At 45.7% G+C, this 16373-nt stretch overlaps 1 protein-coding gene across 2 annotated transcripts in view; it reads left to right on the top strand.

The window, feature by feature from the left end:
- stxbp1a (syntaxin binding protein 1a) overlaps positions 1–16373 on the top strand; it is a 33808-nt gene that overhangs the window by 15273 nt on the left and 2162 nt on the right. Inside the window, exons 3-19 of one of the 2 annotated variants that reach the window (XM_036528456.1) lie at positions 385–466; positions 926–1002; positions 1690–1768; positions 2951–3054; positions 4116–4264; positions 4778–4862; positions 5061–5191; positions 5371–5478; positions 6226–6286; positions 6965–7030; positions 7746–7826; positions 8358–8496; positions 8857–8966; positions 9175–9276; positions 9559–9644; positions 10424–10578; positions 13538–13698. In XM_036528456.1, the coding sequence (XP_036384349.1) occupies positions 385–466; positions 926–1002; positions 1690–1768; positions 2951–3054; positions 4116–4264; positions 4778–4862; positions 5061–5191; positions 5371–5478; positions 6226–6286; positions 6965–7030; positions 7746–7826; positions 8358–8496; positions 8857–8966; positions 9175–9276; positions 9559–9644; positions 10424–10578; positions 13538–13647 (1725 nt within the window). In that variant the 3' untranslated portion in view covers positions 13648–13698. The remainder of the gene's footprint in view (positions 1–384; positions 467–925; positions 1003–1689; positions 1769–2950; positions 3055–4115; positions 4265–4777; positions 4863–5060; positions 5192–5370; positions 5479–6225; positions 6287–6964; positions 7031–7745; positions 7827–8357; positions 8497–8856; positions 8967–9174; positions 9277–9558; positions 9645–10423; positions 10579–13537; positions 13699–16373) is intronic. The other variant, XM_036528457.1, reaches the window with a different exon arrangement.

The following is a 16373-nucleotide window of genomic DNA, read 5'->3' as shown; positions in this document are numbered from 1 at the left end:
GTGTTGATGTTCTGGCCATAGGGCTGCTGGATTAGGTTGGAACATTGCATTTCGGTTCAGGGTTACTGTTAAAGACAGTATATCTGTGGGATTATATCTATTATATCTATGGGATGCTTGTCCATTTTGCTCTCGCCCTCCCCCTTTTTTCTTCACTTTTCCTCTTTTCACTTTCCTGTCCCTCACCTGTTTCTCACCTCTCTTTGTTATGTCTCTCACCTTTTTCTCAACTGTCTCTCCTCCTTTCACCTGTCAGTCCTGTCTCTCCTCTGTCTCATTCTGTCACTTACCTTTTTTATATGTCTCTCACCTGTCTTTTTTACTTCTGCCCCGCCTCTCACCATCTCTCTTCTGTTTCTCCCTCGCCTTTGTCTCCTGTTACAGGCTCTAGTGGTGGACCAGCTCAGCATGAGGATGCTCTCATCCTGCTGCAAGATGACAGACATCATGACAGAGGGCATCACCAGTGAGTGCTCTGCTCTGCCTGTGTCTCCTTTACGGCTGTACCGACATACCACCTCTGAGATATCACCACTGCCGCTGTACTCCCGTACCAACCGCATCATACATTTCAACTTCACTCCTGTGATCCTGCATCAGCTACCTCTGATATATCACCACTACTGCTGTACTTACATGCCAACTACCTCTGATACATGACCCTCCATTGTTGTACTTCTGTTTTACCTAACTCATATAAGTATCACCTTAACTGGTATTCCTATACGCCACCTCAACTGCTAGACTTGTATACTAACTACAATGCTTGTTCAGTACCAGCAGTCTCACATACAGCTTCTCCACTCTTGTACTCCTGTACCAGCTACTACTAGCACTATTGTTATTTACCTCCTTGGATATATCATATTTACTGCCATGGGCATATAAAATTGTCACCTCTGAACTGAGTCTCTTTCTTCTGTAGTTGTTGAAGACATAAACAAGCGCCGAGAACCCCTGCCCTCACTGGAGGCTATTTACCTAATCACCCCCACTGAGAAGGTAAACTCTGCTGTTGACTTTGCCATACACACACACACACATAAAGACATATCATATGGTCACACTCTCACAAATAAAAACAGGCATACACACAGACATGCACATGCACTCACACAAAATCAAAGAACAACATGTACACAAATGCATGCTCACACGCATGCTCACATGCACTCACACGTACACGCACTCTCTCCCTTGCATGCACAATATCTGCATCTCCACATGTTGCGCACCTTGTTCTTGCCACGGGTACACGGACTCTGAAGCGCTCAGGAATCCATACGCTACAAGTGTTCCCAGAACACTTTATTGAAAATCAGGGCCCACTGTTGCTACACGTTGCGCGACAATGACGCACGTTCCACCCACAGTGTACACAACCGCACATTAGCCTGCACCGCGCTGTCAGGTTGATGCCACACACACAATGCCTCATGCCTGCTAACGGCACCGTGGTTCAAACCCGCTCCGACAGGACATGGTAATCAGGTAGGGGGGAGGAGAGATCGAACAAGACCCTCTCCCTCCCTTTCACGCTTGCTCACCCACTCACTTGTCCATTCAGTTCACCCTCCCGCTCGAGGTTGAAAGCGTCCGCACAGGAGCACAAAGGGACACGGGCCTTGTCTCGCGTGGAAGCCTTGCAGTAAAAGTGTTCGTCTCTCTGTCTCTTTTCTCTCACTGCAGTCAGTGCACACCCTTATCGCAGACTTCAAAGATCCCCAGTCATCCAAATACAAAGCAGCCCACGTCTTCTTCACTGACTGTGAGTACCCTGGGAAACGCTGTCGCACCAAAACTCACCCAAAACAAATAAGTTAAATTAACAAAGAACGAACAAAATTGTCAGCGTCTCTGCCAGGTGGCGTGTGTTGGCGGCTGTTTAAACCTGCCTGTCTCAGTTGGTGGAGCTCATTCGGAAGTCACATTTTTACTCTTCAGCACACAACATAGTTTCTGAATTATGAAGATTACTGTGTGTATGCAGAAACTAGCGATTGTAACACTGCACACAGAGCGAGCCCACAGTAGTTTCAGTTCATAAAATGTCACCTTTTTAGGAGTTTCTGACAAATGAAGAAAAAAATGTATTGGCAGAGTTGTAACTATTTCCCTTTTTTCCTTTTTCACTTGAGTACTTATGAACTCCGAGGCAGACCAGTGTAAGGAACTGTGCTCTCCCATCTATGTAAAGCTCCTTCAGTCAAACAAGTTATCACTGAAATTGCTCATTTCACCAAAAATTCTTACTGAATGTTAGTTTGCCTGAAATTGTTAGCTTCACAGGTTGACACAGGTTACGTGTGTGACAGGCAGTAGCACTCTCATGTTGTCCATGACATTCTTGCGGTTACATTACATTACTGGTGATAAATGTTGCTGGTGCATCACATTAGGAGCCCAACATGTAGCCACGAGAGAGCGAGGATTCATGAACCACATCATGGGTGTAGCAACCATATGCTGAGAACAATGCTTTTGATTTTTTTGAAAGAGTGCCATATACTCTGTACTACAGAAATGGTGGAGTGCTGGCATTAGATGAACATATAGTGATATTTTTCATTTAATTAATTCCTGTTTCAATTCATTGTGTCAATAACACTGTTTCAGTATCTGTCAGCTGTGCTGCTCACAATAGAATTAACTCAGAACCATTACCATTTTGGAAGGTGATACATACTCTATTGAACTTGTCCGTGTCCAAGACAGGTAACTATCACACTACAGCCTGGTAGAAACTGGCACCTTCATCAGAATGCAAATTGCGTTTTAAACTGGGTATGATATCAATACATCCAGTTAGTACTTTTTTCCATCAACAGAGATCATCGAAACTTATGCAGGCATGTTCTCCCCCAGGGCCTCAGCTGATACTGCCCTAACTGAGCGATGGAGTTTTAAGATGTCTTTTCTCCATTCCCGTTTCCCTCTCTGTGGTCCACAGCCTGCCCTGACCCCCTTTTCAATGAGCTGGTGAAAAGCCGTGCCTCCAAAACAGTCAAGACGTTGACTGAGATCAACATCGCCTTCCTGCCCTACGAGTCGCAGGTGAGCCCGAGCAACACCCCATCCCCCCACCCCACAGAGGAACACAGAGGAAGGAAGGGGGGGTGGGGGAGGGGCATTGCCTGAGAAAACGCAGGCAGGGAGGCAGACGCAGGGGGAGACGCAGAGTAAAGTCGTACAGTGAGGAAGTGAGAAATCTGGTGTTGCAAATAGGAGGAGGGTGTCACCATGAAGGAGAGACAGAAATAAGCAAAAAGGTACGTATTTCTCCAGAGACGTGACAGCCTCCGCGAGGGGCTGACTCAGTGTTTGTCGGCGAGCCAGAGCTGTTTGCTGACAGTGTTTTCAAGAATGGCTCTGGCTGGGGGTGTAGCCTGGCCCACAGTCCTTTGCTCCTGTCCTCAGTGATTAATTCGGAGGAATCAGACAGTTGCTCCAGGGGAGATGCTAGTGCTGGCTGGGTCTCAACCCACCCTGGACCCGCGACATCATTGGCTGGTAGTGCATCACATGCTTCTGGCAGCTAATGAGAGAGGGGAGGAGAAGGCCTGGGTGAGAAAGGGGAGCCCATCTGCACACCAGAAGGATAGTCACATGACCTTTGCAGATGGATGAGAGAGAGAGAGAAAGAGAGAGGGAGGGAGGGAGGTAGAGAGAGAGAGCGGTAGATAGAGATGGAGCATGAAAGAGGGTCGTGAGCCATTGCTGTCACAATGCATTTGAGAACACGATGAGCAGCCCTGCATGCCCCAAGGGCAGATCACTTCACAGCCAGGCGGGCAACATGAAATCCTCGAAAAAATTATAATTGCCTGTCCTCAAGTGATCTCTGTCACCTACATAAAGATACAGGGAGTGCCCTTGTGCATTTGTATGCAGCGCAGGACCTGCCTGGACACAGATAATAAGGGCAAATGTTCTTGCCTGTTTAAATGTATCTCTTTGTTAACTGCTGATCTTTTTGAAGTACATTTCATTTTTATTCGCTGAGCGGACACATTTATTCCCTTCCTCTCCTTTTTCTGCGTGAAATTTATACTGATATTGTGGCCTGTGTTAATGTGCCTTACCCTGTTTCCCACAATGCACCTCGCTGGACACAGGTGTTCTCCCTGGACAACCCAGATGCCTTTCAGAGCTTCTATAGCCCCCACAAGACCCAGCTGAAGAACCCAGTGATGGAGCGGCTGGCTGAGCAGCTCGCCACCCTGTGTGCCACTCTGAAAGAATACCCTGCCGTGCGATACCGCGGGTGAGAGATAGAAGGCCTTGCCTGGCCCTTCCAGTCAATCGGCTCATAATTTGTGCATGCCCAACCTGGTCTGTTGCTTGCCAGAACCCAGTTTTAATAATTTATGCTGGTCGCTGTGGTGTCGTTCACTGCACACTACTTACTGTCTCTGGTTTATGCTCACACGGGGTACTTTTGCAGTTACATTTGTAACGTAAAGTGAATGCAGTTTGGAAATATATTACATCACAAAGGGGCTTCAAATAACATTCTCTGTCCTTTGCCCTTGCTGTCTGTTTCTCTCTCTGCTATCTCCCTCTTCCCCCTTTTTCTCTCTTTCACTCCCCATTTTCTCTCTCCCTTGTTCTCTCTGCCCCCTCTGTCTTCCCCTACCATTTGAAATCTCTCCCTCTCTGCATTTCTCCCCTCTCTTTTTCATTCTTTCCTTCTCCCTCTACATCTCTCTCCCTGCTCTTTCCCTCTCTCCCTTCTCTCTCTCCCTCTGTCTTTGTCTGCCTTCTTTCTCTGTTAAAGGGAGTATAAAGACAACGCCACCCTGGCCCAGCTGGTCCAGGACAAACTGGATGCCTACAAGGCTGATGACCCCACCATGGGAGAGGTGAGGGAAGGAGGGAGAAAGGGGAGGGGTGAAGATCTCCAATTTTACCCAAAAAGTAGAGAGAAAAGTATGATGAAGTGAGGAGATGTAGTGAAGTATCTGAGAATGGACAAGATTACTGTTTACTGCAGTGCTCAATAACAGATGAGACACGATGCAAACAACAGTTGGTCTCTTCTCTGCCTCCACCTCCCACAGGGTCCAGATAAGGCCCGGTCTCAGCTGATCATCCTGGATCGGGCTTTTGACCCAGTGTCCCCGGTTCTGCACGAGCTCACTTTCCAGGCCATGGGTTACGACTTGCTGCCCATCGAGAATGATGTCTACAAGTGCGTTTGTGCTCGGTGTACCCTCGTCTAGCCTCTCCTTACAATGTTTCCCTGTCCCTGGGAAATCACCCGTTGATTAACATGTTCCCAAATGGGTCTGGCTCCCGGCGCTTAGTGGACATTTTGGGGGTCCTACTCTATAATACCCTCTGTTCTGTCTGTGTCCATCTGTTCCTCAGGTACGAGACCAGCGGTATGGGAGATTCCCGCGAGAAGGAGGTGCTGCTGCACGAGGATGATGACCTCTGGGTGGCGCTGCGACACAAACACATCGCTGAGGTGTCCCAGTGAGTCCCTAACTTGTCTTCTGGAACCCTGTAGGGCACTCAACATTTTTTTCATGGGGGCAAATTTTTTTTTGAAATGGTACCAGTGGGTCAAACATTTCCTGGTGATAAAACAAATTGCAAACAAGTAGTAGTTATATATGTGTAAACAACATAGGTACATGAGAGCTGCTATTGTTTTTAATTACTGAAAACCATATAATCTCAGAATAAAGTCTCATGATTGCCCTTTCTTTGTTGCTCCTCCATGATTCAGGTCCACAGTCAACAATGATAAAATTAAATGAACAGTAGATTAAGAAGAGAAAGACATGTTATATACATTCACAGCAGCAGTGACTGGGACATTGAGGATAACAGTATGCTGTATTTTATGTGGAGTGCTGGAGTAATTGCAATTTTTAATTTTTATGAATAATGCTTTTTTGTTTTATAAAGATCAAAGGGTCAACAGGAGGTCTGCGTTGGCCCCTGACTCACTAGTTAATTGCCCACTAGTTGACAGGGTTCAGGTATATTCAGCAGTTAACCTTGTGACCGGCTGGTCGAGGGACTCCTCTCTGGGCCTTTTGGGGATAGGGATTGGGATCTATTTTTATAGATGTTTTATAGATCAATAATGGATCGGTCTGTTCAAGGTACAAGACATTATTGCCAGAGCAAGGTTAAATAGTAAATGTATGATACAATAATAGCTCTCTCATTCTTTCTTTTTCTGTCTTTCGTCTGTTGCTCACATATGTGAAGGGAGGTGACTCGCTCCCTGAAGGATTTCTCTGCCAGCAAAAGGATGAACACAGGAGAGAAGGTACAGTGTGTGTTATCTAATGTCCCTTAAAACTGCCACAGTCATCCACAGATGGAGATGATCCGACGACACCCCTTCACACCTGACAGAGTCAGTGCAGGTCTATGAAGGTGGAGCGGTGCCAGAGAAACTGCCATGGGCTGCCTGCCAAAGCAGGTCTGAGCATTGGCACTTCAGAGGAGCTGGATGGAGCCACTCAGAGTTTGACTGGTCAGCTGATGTCAGGGGATCTGCAGCAGGCGAATGCCTGATGTGTCTTCTCCCTTGGGGGGTCAGGACAGCAGAATCACTGGCCATCTTCTGACGCAGACTGAAGACCACCTCTTTAGACTGAATCTCGATTCCACCTCACTCCCCCACTCCTAAACACCTGCTAGGTCTAGTACTTGCTGTTTATTTTACGTGTAGTATCGCAATGTGTTTTGGATTCATTGATCTAGTGACTGATGTGTGGTAGTATACTTGACTTCCCTTATGTAGTCAGGTTGCACAAGTTAACTTGGGTTAGGGTTTGAATAGTGTTAGCCTAGTCTGACACTGTTGCTCATTCAACTTGAATAGAGACAGATTTGTTCTGTTGTGCTGGAAGTCACTCTGAATAAGAGCGTCTGCTACATGAATGTAACATAAATGCAGTGGCTGGTGTGTGAACATGAGATGCACTGTATGTCCCCGTAGACTACAATGAGGGACCTGTCCCAGATGTTGAAGAAGATGCCGCAGTACCAGAAGGAGCTTAGCAAGGTGAGAGGTGTCATGTGAGGCACATTACGTCATCACTACATTTACCTGCCAGGCAGGCCAGCTTTATCGCAGGTGCTTCACAGCATTCACATTTAACAGCGCAGTCTACAGCTGTAGCCCATTTACACAACAGTTCATTCAGGGATAAAAGCTCCCACGGCTACTCCTTGCTATTACATTCTGTCTTCTTTCAGAAATGCATCTCCTCCCACCTGCTATTGAAAACAAAATTCACTTTGGGCTGTTATTTTATTTAACACATAATGAGCATGCTATATCACTTTGTCAAGTTTATCATTAATTATTAACATGGATAGCCCACAGTAGACAGCATTGCCTGTAATCCTTGATAAAATCCTTAATATTGCATGTAGTGGGGATACTATGAATAATAAAAATAAGAATGAACAAGACTGTCTGGTGAAGATCAATTCAGTTTTACAAATTGCATTAGAGTTGAGAAAGTTTCTGTCATGTTGGGGGGAATGTATGTCTGAGAATATTTGTATGACTGTGCAGTTGTTATAAATGTGTATACCAAGATACTGTGTGTGTATGTTTGTGAGTGTGTGTGTTTTTGATTTGGGTGTATGTGGGTGTGGTTGTGTATGTGTGTCTAATCATATCAACTCACCAGAAGCTGATATGATTTGGTGAAAATGTGCTTGGATCCTCGCTCCTGTTATTAACCCTTTGTCCCTCTGTGCCTCTTCAGTACTCCACTCACCTGCAGCTGGCTGAAGACTGCATGAAGCACTACCAGGGCACTGTGGACAAGCTGTGCCGCGTGGAACAGGTAAGCACACCTGGACAGCACAGAATGGGAGGTTTTACAAAGCTCTATATTCCACAACTGTCAAAAAGCAGCGCATAAATCCTCAGGAAGTCACAACAATGAGGATAAACCAAAGGATAACAAAAAACCCAGTTAAAGAAAGCTTTACATAGTGCAACACACTCCCATTTGTGAAGCCCTCATAATGTCAAATCAAGAGTCCCCTCTTCATTTAACATAATGCCTTGCCTGCGTATGTCTAACTTGATCCATGTTATTGTTCAAGCGTATAAGTTGCAATACAGACAGAAACACAGAGACGGGGAGATAAGGTGTCACAACACAAACGCATCAGCCCAGTCCGCGGTTGCTGTGTCACGACCTCCTCTTTAACCTTCTTCGCCTCCTTATATGGATTTTTGCTTGACTCCTCATATGGCTTTTTGCTGATGTTGTACTCTGCCTCACTTGTAAGTTGCTTTGGATAAAAGTGTCTGCCAAATGAGTAAATGTAAATGTAAATGTACACCTCCTCCACTACTCCCATCCCAGGACCTTGCAATGGGCACAGACGCCGAGGGCGAGAAGATCAAGGACCCCATGAGGGCCATCGTTCCCATCCTCCTGGATGCCAACGTCAGCACCTACGACAAGATACGCATCATCCTACTCTACATCTTCCTCAAGAATGGTGCGAGCCTGTGCACACACACACATTACATGAGTTACACACGTGTTACACATTTCAGTTTTATGCATAACATGGCTCTCTGTAGTCTTAAAACATTCTGAATGGGAAAATGAAGCTTCAGTGATTAAACTTGCGCATACTGTTACCCTGTGTAATTGTGTCTGCAGTATGCCCTCTCTTGTATCTGGATGTACTGTGGAAAGAACATCCGCGGTTGAGGACAGTAAGGTCTAATCTAATAATGTAATTTAATAAACACTCTTCTGATTAACTCCTGATATGACAGCACAGGTGTTGGTGACTGTATTCCTGAGATAGAGGGCATAAAGGCCTGGGTTTTTCTCTCTCTGTATATAACAGGGATCACGGAGGAGAACCTGAACAAGCTGATCCAGCACGCACAGATCCCCCCAGAGGACAGCGAAATCATCACAAACATGGCCCACCTGGGTGTGCCCATCATCTCTGATGTGAGCGCCTGTCTGTCTCTGCATATATACAATATGTCTGCATGTCTGTCTATCTATGTTTATCTGCCTGGCTATCTGTCTGTCTTCTGTATTTATACATATGCTGTCACAATTTCTCCTGTATCTCTGATTGGATGATCTGTAATTAACATATTTAATAATCAATTTAACATATTTAATAATCAACACCCTCTCCCTCTCTCTGTAGTCCACCCTGCGCCGTGGCAAGAAGGTGGACCGCAAAGAGCGCGTCAGCGAGCAGACCTATCAGCTGTCCCGCTGGACTCCCCTGGTCAAGGACATCATGGAGGTAAGTCACGCCTGCCACCAGCCGCCAACTGTCAGCTATCATTAGTCCCTCTCTGCTGATCTGTCTCTGTGCTGTGCAAGTGCTCTCTAACCTGTCTGTGCTGTGTGAATCTTCACTGACCTGTCTGTGTGTCTGTGCTGTGTGAATGCTCAATGAACTGTGTGTCTGTGCTGTGTTAATGCTCACTGATCTGTCTATGTGTCTGTGCTGTGTAAATGCTGAGTGATCTGTTTGTGTGTCTCTGCTGTGTTCATGCTCACTGCTCTGTCTGTGTTTCTGCAGGATGCCATTGATGACAAGCTGGACACCAAGCACTACCCCTACATCTCCACCCGCTCGTCTGCCTCCTTCAGCACTACTGCTGTCAGGTATGGATATGCACACACACATTCTCACTCAAACACACGCATGTGTGTGTGTGTGTGTGTGTGTGTGTGTGTGTGTGTGTGTGTGCGTGTGTGTGTGTGTGTGTGTGTAAGCACGCATGTGTGACTGTGTGCATGTGAGTGCATCTGTGTGTACCTGTGCATGTCCATGTATGTGTGTATATTTATGCGTATATTGCAGTGTGATTAGTCTCCCAGGACCCGTGTGAGGGGAAGGGAGTGAGTCATGCATGTGTTGTTGGATGGAGAATGGGGGTTGGGACCAGCTGATTGGATCAATAATCTGATATGACTCGGGGGAGGGGAAGAGAGGGGTATTCAAGCAGAGGAGGAGACTGTGACAGGACAGATTACAAAGCCCTCATCTCAAATAGAAAAAGTACATCCAGACTATCGATGAACGTCCAGTCACATCCAGCTACAGTTAACCTCCTGTCACATCCGAACCTTAGCTTCCTCTCACATTCAGACTAGAACTCAGCTTCCTGTCTGTATTTATGATATCCCCAGGCCAGGATATCCAGGTAACAGGAATTCTGTATGTGCACATGGACATGTGTTTCAGTGATGCTGGTGGTGTGGTGGCCTGTAGAAGGGAGTGGTTTAGAGCAGGAGTGAACATGAGAGTGTTGTTTTGTGAGAGGGTATGGGGTATCTAACGTGATGGACCAAATACTGCTCGGGTCATGTGAAAATTCTTATGTAACTACTGACGGTTTTTCTTACACTGCTCCGAACAACACCCCCCTCCCTCCCAATAGTGCCCGATACGGTCAGTGGCACAAGAACAAGACCCCTGGGGAGTACCGCACCGGGCCCCGTGTCATGGTCTTCATCATCGGAGGCGCGTCCTTCAGTGAGATGCGCTGTGCCTACGAGGTCACACAGGCCAACGGCAAATGGGAGGCCATCATCGGTGAGTTATCCACCTGGGGGGGGGGGGGGGGGGGGGCGGGGTGCCGTGAGCACGTCAGGCAGGAAGGAGAGGTGGGGGTTATGGAGGGAGTTCAGTCTAACTGTGTTACCTTGGGACAGCAGGTTAGCACACCCCGCCACTGTCAAAACTGCACCGACGCATACATCAGACACAATACATAAATGCATGTGAAATCCAGCATCACAAAGAGACACATAAAATATAGACACAAAGAGGCAGTGCACTACTACTACTACACTGCTATAAATTAGGTACAATTGTTTCGATTTAAGATCTACTTCTCTGTCCGTCTTGCTTTTCTACAGATGTGTCTGTATCCCAAACATAGTTTGTGTTGTGTGTCGACTGTTTATTTTTCATGATATCAACTTGTGATCAGGAGCCAAAAGCAGTACGCTAGCACCACCAAACCTGCAGCCATTTATAGCTGCCTAAGCACTGTTAAATCTAGGTTATCTTTTTTTTTTTTTTTTTTTGGGGGGGGGGGGGTAGAGAAGGGTGAGAATCTGGAAAAAGGGAGCTGAGGAAGCTGAAGGGCGAAGGGCTGGAAGGCAGACATGTCACCATTTGTTCACCACACTTGTGTAGCCCAGTGACAGTCAATTAAATGTCAAGAATGAGGTCAGAATCTTGTAGTTTGTCTGATTTGTTTGATTTTGAACCACTTCTGGCGCAAACCCTCTGCCACAATAAGAGATGGTGTCATTTCTGTTTAACAGTTGAAGTCAAAACTCAGTCAAAACAGTCAAAAACTCCTATGAGAGTTTTACACATGGTCTCAGTTAAAGGCGTCTCCTGCAGAGTTTCTGGATCACAGCCATTCCTCTGGTAGTATCACAGCTTCTTCATTCACAAAACACCCTCAGTCTGCAACGTAAGCCCAGCTAACCCTCAACTATAGTGTCACTTCTTCTGACAATGTTTAATATTTCCAGATAATCCCCTGGATTTAATCAACATTTGCCCTTAACATGAACTCACAGTTAAATGCATGTGCGATATTTTCCTTTACAAATAGTTTGATGAGTTCAGCCATCACATAAATCAATCAGAAAATAGAGTAGTGTCTTGAAAAAATACTTGTGCTTATTGTTATTTATATTTAGTGAAAGCTAAGGACTAATGTTGGCTGAATTCAAGGGCATGTTCTGTCTTAAACATACACCTTACCACACGTAACAGGTAACTCTGTTTATGCTCCGTGACTGTATCGAGTGGTTGCTAATGACAGGGGGCGGCTTAGCATTCAGCGGGTTGGCCTGCTATTCAGGAAAGGCAGAGAGGGGAAGCGTGTTCTGTGCCGCATGTCAGAGACGCTCCATGTCGGTTGTCCTGTTTTGCTGTTTGCTGTTGTGTCTCATTTGCCATGTGAGCTCTCTGAAACAGGGAGCTTGCCCTTTGCTGCGCTTGTGCTTCGGTTTGGATTTTGTTTTTGTGTTTCTTTTTAAACTGTTGTTCTTAAATTGCAGCCGCACCACGTCTTTTCGTAAGTCTGTCCTTTTTTTTCATTTCTGTGAGTGTGTGGGTGTGTTATATATATATATATGTGTGTGTGTGTGTGTGTGTGTGTGTGTGTGTGTGTGTGTGTGTGTGTGTGCGCGTGTGTGTGTGTGTTTATGTGATTTTATTGGTGCTTTGAGTCCTTTCTCTGTCTGGTGTCTTTGTCGGCTGTTTTCCAGGCCTTACTCTACTCTGAATCTTGACCAATGGGCATCTGTCAACTCTGTGGGTGCTATGCAGAAGTTGTTGCAAAGTTGTGAGCTCCTACATACACAGGCCACGGAGTCACAGGGCTTCACACCCCTTTAAATCATGAATGGTTTTCCTCCACAGTGACGGCTTTGTATCAGTTCAGTCTGGGCCCTTAAGGACTGAATGCCCTTTAATTACAAATGCTGTTTCACAGTAACTTCCATAAAGACAGCCATAAAGAGAACCATTTAGAGAGAGGGGAAATATCTGTCAAGGAAGACCTGAGGTCATTGAGTGTGCTAAAATGTGCAGGCAAGGACATCGTGGTTGAGTGTCTGCCCACTATAAAAAAACAAAACCTCTTGTTACTGTTTTTGTAAGAAAGTAGAAACAGGGCTGCTTTAAGCTACAGGTCTGTTTGTCTTTGCACAGTTGCTACTCAGTGGTGAGAAGGTGACTCCTTAACAGCAGAGGGCAGGGATTTCAGTAGGTTCAAGACAAATGTATGGAAATTTGAATTCATGGAAGCTAGATTGGTTCTCAAAAATTTCATACGTAATGCATTTGTACCCCACAGGTTTATTACAGGAACCATGTATGAAAATGGACAAAGGCAGTTTAAGAGAATGGCATTGCTTGAACATGAACAGGTGGCATCTTTTCACATAGACCTGCCCAAATTTAAGAGCTGTTGATATTTCTGAGTACCAGAGACTCCCACTCTTCCCAGTGGGGACACAAGGCAATCTGTGCCTCAGCAGTGGTGTCAGATTGAAATGTACCTTTTGAAGCAGCAGCTGAGTCTTCCTGTGGAATGCTGGTTTGGGGACACGAGAAAGGGTTAGCACAGGATTTCAGACTGAATGCCGTGCAAAGTGGGATGCGTAGGAAGATGCGGGGGGGGGCACAGGAGGTTATCAATCAGCCTCTTTGGAACAGTGTGGGCAGTGACGGGTGTCACAAACAACTGTGCTAAGAATCTTACAGGTGGTTGTTTGACATTTATGCACAGTGCTTTATTTCTTCTGTTGTACCTAAAGAGAAGGAGGATTTGGGTCAGGGTTTGGGTTGGGGGTTGGGGCCGGGGTGGGAAAGGCCATGGGTGCTGGAAGGTGGTTGTTTAACACCCTTTTTTCCTCAAAGACACCAGAATTTTTTTTTGAAAGGAAAGGGTGCGGTGGTGTGGTGTGCCGTGAGAAGTGAAGAGTGAAAAATGAGCGTGAAGCCACTTCTGTTCCTCCCGCAGGTTCTACTCACATGCTCACCCCCACCAAATTTCTAATGGACCTGCGGCACCCCGACTTCCGAGAGTCCACTAGGGTGTCCTTTGAGGACCCAGATCCCTCTGACCAGTGAGAGAGAGAGAAAGGGGAGAGGGCGAGAGAGAGAAAGCACACTCTGAACAAAGTAAAGGCAGCCGCGCAAAGAAGCCCTTTCTGAACCCCCACAGCACAAGGGCTTTCTTTCTCACCTTTATTCCTGTGCAACACCTCTGCTGATACTCCGCACTTCAGGGATGGGCCTCTGGCCCCCGCCGCATGGCACGGCCTGCTATGGCGTGCCCTCAGGCTCTGCCTCTGACAGGCCTCAATGGCTCCACCCTCTGCAGGCTGCTCTGGCTCCGCCTCCTGAAAGACTAGGTTGGTTCCGCCTCCTGAACCCAACTGAATAGCTCCACCTGGCCCTGCCCACTGCAGGCCCCTTAGAGAGTCATGCACAGTGTCCACTGCCAATAGCAGGCCGTTTGGACACCAGCCTTCTCAGCCCACGCCTCACACGAGGCGGTCACGCTGATTGGTCCATCTGCTGAGCCGATTGCTAGCCTACAGTCAGTGGAGCCTGACTCAAATGGCCATTTCATGGGAGTTCCTGAGCCCATCCCTGTTACTCCCCATTATCTCTGATGGGTTGATTAAATCTGCCTTCCCTGTGAGCTCTCGCCCTAGTAGTGTATTACACCTGGGTGCCGAGTTGCTCTTTTTTTTTTACAGCTCTCCCTGAGGTTCCCATTCTTTCTTGCAGATTTAATCAATCCCTGAGGTTCATTTTATTGCTTTATTATTACTATTATGTTAGTTTTTTAAAAAAAAGATCACAGTTTAATGATTTCTGTAGGTTTGCTCTTTATTTAATCTTAGATTTCCAAGATCGATTATGTTTTGATGTTCCAATCTTTCTGTCCACCCCACACCTCACACTCAGCCCCCCCAGACATCACATATCTACATTATCCAGCATCTGTCTGCAGGGCATCTCAGTGAGAGAGCTGGAGTCCCAGTCTCTGATTAGGCTTTTTTTGCTCCACTCCCCTTGCCTGTCTGAAGAACAAATTACAATTTACAAGAACAATTCCTGTGTGATTCTCAGCAGACATTTGCATGGGTAATGTAGCAATGCTCACATGATATGCTTTAGCAAAAAAAAAAATTCGAAACAGCACACAAGACCACACATGACAACACTTTTTTGTCACGTGGAAATGAAGTGTTGCAGGTCACCCAAACCAGACACAGAGAACATGTCAGTGATAGTGGATGCCACCATGCAGGCCCTTCTTTATGGGAAGCCCATTATTAATCAGCTCTTCCCTGTACCATAAAGACATCAAGCTTAGCAGGAGAAGCCCTCTTAACTCTCCCCTTGTGTATCTGTTTCACTGTACTCACTTATCCAAGTCAATACACAAAGCCTTTGAAATGAGACTGCAGAATATCAATAGGAATTAAGTCAATATGGCACAACCCCGTATCATGGTGACGTCATAAAGTCAAATATGTGTCATGTTGTTCACTTGCATTTTTTGGTGAAAGTCTCAGATACATTCTGGATTTGTTTCAGAAATAACACCTTTGTTAAGAAAGGGGAACAAGCTTAAAGTCTAAAATATGATAAAAGGCTTGTTAGTTTTGTTATACATCACACCATAAAAATACAACATATCTAAGTCTTTTGCATGGCGGCGCATATTGGCAGCCATAATTGTAGTCGATAGTTAGACTCTCGTCTCTTCGCAGGACTACAGAGACACGGATACATTCAGCATGCATATCAGTCCTCTTTGTGTCAAAAGTCTGCTAAAGCCATATCTTATTAAATGACTTTTGTTTTGATTCTCTTTTTTTTCAGTGAAAACTGTTCACCATGTGCAGTATGCAAGAAGCAGTCAAGCATACTGCTACATTAAACACTTCCTGTAGAAAATAGTGATTTTTCAGTTTGTTTCTGTTTTTTATTGTATATTCTCAACCACTGAATTGCCGTTGAGGAGCGATGTTGCTGTTTTTGCTGTATTTATGCTGGTGGTTGGCAAAGCTGTGCGTTTCTGCGGTCTCACACCCAAGCATCCAGCAGGGGGCAGAACCAGGCAAGCATGTTCCAAGTGGGTTGCTCCCAAAATCACAACCCCCTACACACCCACAATTCCCCTGTACACTGGTGCCTCAACCTAAGTTGGACTTGCCTCTTTCTGTCAACTAACTGCCTCTGTGTGTGAATGGAAAAAAAGATCTCTGAATCTCAGAGCAATATATAGAAATATTTTGCCTAAAATTGAATTCATATGAACAGAGTGGACTGTACATTTACCCAGCATTATGTGAAATGCAGCTGAACCTTGCAGCTTTGCTACAGAAACAAGCCAAATGAAGGAAAAAGTTAAGGTGCAGGAACTAAATCAAAACTTTGACCTGTCTGTCAACTGGAATTCACAAGCCAATCACAGCACACCCCGGGGGGTGCCTTGCTCATCAAGAAAGAGCTCAGAGCTGGTGGCAATTCAGTCGGTCAAAAGTTTGGTTTAATCTGACTAATGTGATGTATCAGAAATGTGTCTTCAGCTCCAGATAAAAAAAAATCAGGTACATTCCCACGCCTGTTTTCCTAACCTTATTTTTGCATTTTTGTTTTTTTTTTCATTCACTATGAAACTCAGTGAATGTTCGAACAGAAAAGAAGTTTTTTTTTGGCTTCTGTGATGTTCTTCCCAACTATGTGCTCATGTGGACTGATGTTTGCATGAACTGTAAACAGTGCTGCACCAACATGCTCTCCCAAGCCAACGCTTCCATTACCTCATCACAGCA

This window comes from Megalops cyprinoides, chromosome 5 (genome assembly GCF_013368585.1).
Source record: "Megalops cyprinoides isolate fMegCyp1 chromosome 5, fMegCyp1.pri, whole genome shotgun sequence".
Taxonomy (NCBI): domain Eukaryota; kingdom Metazoa; phylum Chordata; class Actinopteri; order Elopiformes; family Megalopidae; genus Megalops; species Megalops cyprinoides.
This window is presented reverse-complemented; position numbering and strand designations above follow the sequence as displayed.